Genomic DNA, 7,076 nt, shown 5'->3' with positions numbered 1-7,076 from the left:
TTTTTGACACTTGAAAAATGTATAATTTCATCACTATTTACTATAACTATAGCATAAAGGAAAAAATGGCTACAAAGCATAACATTTTTCTCTCTTAAAATATTTTTTATATCAAACCTCCAATTTATATCAAACCTCCAATTTATTGTTAGATGAAAAGCATTTTATGAAATGCTGTAGACCATCCACAACGCGTCCCGCCCCGGTCTCGCGTCTCGTCCCGGAGGGACGGGTTCGCCGCGGGACGCGTTGCAGCGCCCATCCCGTCCCCAGCCCGAGCCCGTCTCATCCCGTAGCCCGTACCCGCGAGACGCGGGACGCGCTGTCCTGCCACGCGCCTGGGACACGTGGCGCTCGTCCCTTGCGTGCGTGTCGCCCACTCGCTGTCACTGATGACGCAATAATTCGTTTTTTTTAAATCGAATTTTTAATTTTTTTTATACAAACGGTAATATTACCGTTTGATTCATATTTTTGTTTTTTTATTTTTTTTTATTTTTTACTCTATAAATAATCTTATTTCATACTCATTTCAAACACAAACATACATCTATTCCTCTCAAATCTTCTCTATCACTCCAATTTCCATCTTCAATCACCTAAAATAAATGGATTTTTTTGAGCAAATGCGTCAATTAATGGAACAATCACTCGAAGAAGATCGACGACGGGAGGCGGAGGAAGCCGCGCCACCCCCACGACGCTCCCGGAAGTACATCAATCGGAACCGGGAAGAAGCCGCCGCACAGTTAGTACGCGACTATTTCTGCGATAACCCGATTTGGGGAGATACCTACTTCCGTCGCCGTTTCCGCATGCGGAAACCGCTATTTCTCCACATAGCGAATACTTTGGCGGCCAGGGAAGAGTTCTTCCGAGAAGGGTTCGACGCGGTCGGCCGTCCCAGCCACACGACGCTGTAGAAATGTACTGCAGCCATCCGGCAGCTTGCGACTGGACAAACGGACGACATATTCGACGAATACCTGCACATCGGAGACACCACTGGGCGCATGTGCTTGCTCAACTTCTGCAGCCTTTAGTGATGAATTTCTCCGGAGGCCAACCACGGAGGATTGTCAGTTCCTCCTCAACCTGCACGAACAAGTGCACGGATTCCCCGGGATGCTTGGCAGTGTCGATTGCATGCACTAGCAATGGAAGAATTGCCCGGTGGCTTGGAGGGGGTCCTACACGAGCGGCCACAAAGGCACCCGCCCAACCGTTGTACTCGAGGCCGTTGCCGACTACCGGTTTTGGATTTGGCACGCGTACTTCGGGGTTCCTGGCTCGAACAACGACGTAAACGTGCTCCAACAAACCGACCTCTTTACCAAAATTTTGGATGGTAAAGCGCCGGACATCAACTTCGTCGCCAACAACCGGCGGTATAAAATGGGGTACTATCTCGCCGACGGCATCTACTCGAAGTGGCTGACCTTCGTGAAGACGTGCGGCTGGCCTGCGAACCCAAAGCAGGCTCTTTTTGCGCAGAAGCAGGAGGCTGCGCGCAAGGATGTGGAGAGGGCGTTTGGGGTTCTCCAAGCGCGCTTCAACATCATCAAAGCCCCGGCTCGTTCGTGGTTCATGGAGAGCATGGTCGACATCATGTATACGTGCATAATCTTGCACAACATGATTGTCCGAGACGAAGGACCCGATGCGGGAAATTGGTTCGACCCCGAATCCCCCGGAAGCTCAACCGCAAGTAGTCCGCCGCGAAGTGGAGCGTATCCGTCTATACAAGAACGGTTGGCTATTCGGGCAAGGACACGCGACTCTAGCGCCCACACCCAACTCCAAGAGGATCTAATTGAGCACATTTGAGAAAACTTTAGCGGAGCAGATTAAATTATGTCAATTTTATTTATTGGGAATTTTAATTATGTCTTCGTTTTTTTTTAATTTTAAGTTCTAATGTTGTTTTAATTTTGATAAAGTGTGTTTATTTAAATTGAATTGGGTTGAAAAAAAATATAAATGAAATTGAATGAATAGTAATTAATGGACGGTATAGAGACGGTTAAGGGACGGAGCGTTGCAGATTCCGTCCCTTAGTTAAGGGATGGATGAAAAAAGGACAGTGGGGCCCTCAAATAGTGCTCAAATAATAGTTAAGGGACGGTATAGAGCCAGCGTAGTGGATAACCTTATTGTCATCACGAATTTTAATTTTGGAACGTAATGAAACAAAAACAAAATGACAAAATCATGCGTGAAATAATATTAAAATAAAATATTAGGAGAATGCCAGTGGTGAAGGACACGCGAATCGAATTGCTCTGAATATGAAAGAGAGGGGCCCCACCTATGACCTCCCCAACTACTGTGTGCGGACAACGCAATTCCAGCTGGCGATGGTCCACGTGTCAGACGTAGATTCGGCATCTTCCCCATTAACAGCGACTGGTCCTACGCTGTGTCCACTCAAGCCAAGCCAGGCGCCAGCTAAGCTGATGATCAACGGCTCTACATTTTAAATTCTCACGTATTTATTTCCTTTTTTTCAAAATTTTATTGGAAGCCACGCGATTTTATATAATGTTATTTTGAAGTTGTAATCAAATTATAACCAACTTAATATGATAATTTAGATAGTTTATCAATTTAGTGCATTAAAAAATGTCAATACAAAGAAATAGTTGGCATGCTCTTATTATTGTGTTTACATTTTTTATACAAAGTTATTACATTAAGCTAGTTATAATTTTAACACAATCATGTCATTTTGTGTGTTAAATTTATCTAGTGTGTTCAAAATCTAAACGATATAGTGCAAGCCTTAAAGCCAAATAAAGCTCAAGCCAAATCAGAGCCAACGGCTCCAAGATTTTTAATTTCATCATCGTAAACAGCGTCCGACGTGGACTCAGAAAATGTACGACCTCAGTCCTACGTGGCGGAACGGCTTCTCAGTGAAGCCAATGCTCTACAGTCTACAGTCTAACACGCCATATCTTCACTGCCTATATAAACCCTCTCGATCATCACCAGGTCCACACTCACTCCTCCACTCCACTCTACCCTCTCCTCTCAGCAATCTCGAGTTCAATATTCTCGCAGTTTATCTGTTCGATAAATTGGTCCAATGGCTAACCGGGCCGCGATTCTTGCTGTTTTCGCCGCATTTGCCATGGTGGGCCTCGCGAGTTCGTCGAAATTCGACGAGCTCTTCCAGCCCAGCTGGGCGTTCGATCATTTCACCAATGAAGGCGAAGTTGTCAACATGAAGCTTGATAATTTCTCTGGTATTACTTTGTTTTATAGCATTACTCCGTTTTCTACTTCTTTTAGTTTTATTGCTATTTTAATTTTAATAATTTGTTGGAATGTAGGAGCTGGATTCTCTTCGAAGAGCAAGTATTTGTTTGGGAAAGTTACTGTTCAGATTAAGCTTGTTGAAGGTGACTCTGCTGGAACTGTCACTGCTTTCTATGTAAGCTCACTACTTCCTATTCTATCTATGTGTTTTTTCATTTTTATGAATGTTCAAATTAACTTTGTATTGCATTTTTTAAACTACAGTTTGATCTTGTGTATTTTATCTTAGCAAAGTTTACTCTGTCAAAGCTTACAGCTGGCTTTTGCACTGCATTGTTATGAAAGTCTCATGCTCTCTTTACTCATTTTAACTACTCTACCATATATGTCCTTTTTTCATTCTGCAAATAGTATGATTCATTTTTTGATGAAAGTATGCAGCTGTCACAAGTTCATTTGTGTTTTTTGTGATTTATTTTTATATCTTGAAATGAGTCATAATTTGTATCCTGGTAAAGTTTACTCACTATCAAAGCTTACAGCTGGCTTATTACTGTACAAATGTGATTCATTTTTTGGTGAGTGTTCATTCATGTTTTGTGATGTGTGGAGATTGTGTGAGGGGCTGATTGATTTTACACAATGTGCAGATGTCATCGGAAGGCCCTTACCATAATGAGTTTGATTTCGAGTTCTTGGGCAACAAAACAGGGGAGCCTTACCTTGTTCAAACAAATGTTTATGTCAATGGTGTTGGCAACAGAGAGCAAAGATTGAACCTTTGGTTCGACCCCAGCACTGATTTCCACTCTTACTCCATTTTCTGGAATCAACGCCAAGTTGTGTAAGCTCTCTCTCCCTCTTTCTGTTGCAGAGGTGAAATGGGCCTTGCTGCAGATGGAATAATTTGCTCTGAAAAGTGAAAACAAAGCATAAAGATTAAAACTTTTGACGCCTCATGTTGTAAAAAGATTAATCACCATTCACAATTATATGCCCCACATCAATTCGCAATTATTTGAAATAGGGCATGATTTCAAGAACATAGGGTTGTCTTGTTGTATCTTCATCCCTACTTTCAAGGCATAATATTTTAATTTGGATGATTGTTTGATTAAAAATGTTGTTTCTCTCTCTTGCCAGATTCTTGGTGGATGAGACTCCTGTGCGTGTGCACTCAAACTTAGAGCACAAAGGCATCCCTTTTCCCAAGGACCAAGCAATGGGAGTCTACAGCTCAATCTGGAATGCTGATGATTGGGCCACACAAGGTGGACTTGTGAAGACTGATTGGTCCCACGCCCCCTTCGTCGCGTCCTACAAGGGCTTCGAGATCGACGCGTGCGCGTGCCCCGAGGTGGCTGCTGCTGACATTCAGAAACAATGCAGTAGCAGCGCCGATAAGCGGTATTGGTGGGATGAGCCGACTGTGTCGGAGCTCAACCTCCACCAGAGTCACCAGCTTGTGTGGGTGAGGGCGAATCATATGGTGTATGATTACTGCTCCGACACAGCCAGGTTCCCCGCTACCCCGGTCGAGTGCCAGCACCACCGCCACTAGTGTGTGTTTGTGTATGTTTTGGAATTGTAAAATAGGACTCTCCATGTTTCATGCATAGTTTCTGGTCTATGTTATCTTCAACTTTTCTTGCAACATACTTTCATTTCATTAGTTTTATAATAAACCTTTGTTCCTTGCAATTATTGGTGGGTTGGGCTATCAAACAACTTACTAATCATACTCCAACCTAGATCCACATGGTCATACCCTAAAACCGCATAGAAATCTTCGTAAAATACGAGATTGAAACACGAGTATGCACGTAGATTGGCTACGACAACTTTTGAGGGGCAAGCGAGCGTTCCCCTCAATCACATTTTTCGTATTCCCAAAATGCAATACGATTAGTTGTCATTTATCTGTGGCCTCATATATCAACGTCTAATAGAAGATCGAAACAAAATTTATAAACTTGTTTTTGGATTTTCAAAATGCAATGCGATATGAAGTTGTCATCTATCCGTGGCATCATAATATCAACGTACATAAAATAGGAAATCGAAACATAATTTATAAACATTGATTTTTACTTGTTTTGGATTATTGGTGTAATGAATTTGAACACGTGAAAGCTATGAAGAATCTAGGGGGGTCTGTGAAGAATTTAAGGGTGGCAATAATTGAAAAGGATTGAAGGATTAGTGGGCCTGAGATCCAATTTATCACGGGCTTTTTTTAACCAAAGTTGGAAGAGGACATGACTTGTGGGCCCATTAACATCGATGGGGCCCGCTCGTAAGCGTCATATGTTTTGAGTGGAAAAATTATTGCTTATAATTAAATGAGATTAAGATTAAATAACCAAATTAATGAAGCCTTTCTATAGTGAAGCTATATTTTTTTAAAAAAAATTGACACCTTGCTTTAAATACTTTAAGCAAAGGGACTTCGAGTTGTTTAATAAAAAAATATTTATAAGACTTGATCTTATATTTAATTCATCAAATTGAATGCGTATTATTTAGGATTTAGAGATTGAAATTTGAATTATTCAACGTTAAAATAAATTGTGATAGTTACAACTAGAACCCACATGTATATATTTAATATTTGAGGTTGTTTTGGAAACTAACTTTTAATTCTTAGTCGTTTTAGGAAATTAATCGTTCAATCACATGATAATTTGGGTATATGAGCATATAAATTGGATTGAATCTTTTAGGTGTATCTTATATTCATGTATCAAACAAATAGTATTCCACCTAATGATAGTATTTTGAACTTTTTCTGGACAAAAATGCCCTTAAGGTCTTCAAAGGGCAATTTGGACATTTCTTTCGCCACTCATCTTGCGCCAGAAGCCTATAGTCCAACAATTTTTAACGGTAAATTTTTATAATTAAATTCAATTTGGATGGTAATTGATCTCCATTCTGAAATTTATATAAATAATATTCCGAATGACCATCCAAATTAATAGTTATCTAATTTCAAAACAAATAAACTAAATATAATTCACAAATCACCTATAGTAAGTTCTTAAAATGCAGTTTAGATTGAAAAAATAAAATAAAGTATCAAGTCCCAATTCACTATCCCTATATAATTGGTCATCTAATAATTGAAAAATTAACACTTAGTACTATTTTTTACGGCAAATCTTAATTATATTTAAATTCAATTTGGATGGTAATTGAATTAAATAGTAGTAAAAAAAATTATTAGACTTTAGGTGTTTGACGCAAGATGATTGACGAAAGAATTGTCCAAATTGCCCTTTGAAGGCCTTAAGGGCATTTTCGCCCGGAAAAAGTTCAAAATACCTCAAATGATATTAACTTGTAGTTAACGGACCTAAAATGATATTAACTTGTAGTTAACAGACCTAAAATGATAATTTTAAAGTTCACGGACCTAAGATGATACTTTGACAAAGTTTGTGGACCTAAAAAGATGTTCACTCTTAATTTATTAAGTCATATTATTCAATTGAAACATTTAAAAACAATTTCAAATGATTCCATATTGCAAATATTAAGCGAGAGTCAAAATTAGTTTTCAAATAAGAATAATAGTTCATTGTAATTTTTATATCAAACCTTTTAGTCAATAAATTTATTTTAATATACATTAATGGAGTGTGGTCCAAAAAACGACACTTAATTATTGCCTCAAACAAGACTAGTTTTTTGTTGCAATTTTTATATCAAAATTCTTAGTCATCATTAAATTAAATTTAAGTTGCATTGATTGATTGTGGTCTTAAGATGAAGAGATGAGATGGAGTTAATAAAAAGTGTTATTATCTATAGAA

At 39.2% G+C, this 7,076-nt stretch overlaps 1 protein-coding gene across 1 annotated transcript; it reads left to right on the top strand.

Moving 5' to 3' along the window:
• Positions 1-2,991: 2,991 nt before the first annotated feature.
• On the top strand, positions 2,992-4,962 carry LOC121745122 (xyloglucan endotransglucosylase/hydrolase protein 9-like). Its single transcript, XM_042138909.1, has 4 exons — positions 2,992-3,248; positions 3,336-3,436; positions 3,912-4,105; positions 4,405-4,962. Exons 1-4 carry the CDS (start codon positions 3,089-3,091, stop codon positions 4,820-4,822), a joined length of 873 nt encoding a protein of 290 aa, XP_041994843.1. The 5' UTR covers positions 2,992-3,088; the 3' UTR covers positions 4,823-4,962.
• The last annotated feature ends 2,114 nt before the right edge of the window (positions 4,963-7,076 follow it).

Source organism: Salvia splendens, chromosome 8, assembly GCF_004379255.2.
Source record: "Salvia splendens isolate huo1 chromosome 8, SspV2, whole genome shotgun sequence".
NCBI classification, from domain to species: domain Eukaryota; kingdom Viridiplantae; phylum Streptophyta; class Magnoliopsida; order Lamiales; family Lamiaceae; genus Salvia; species Salvia splendens.
The sequence above is the reverse complement of the archived record's forward strand: the minus strand, read 5'-3'. Positions and strand labels throughout refer to the sequence as shown.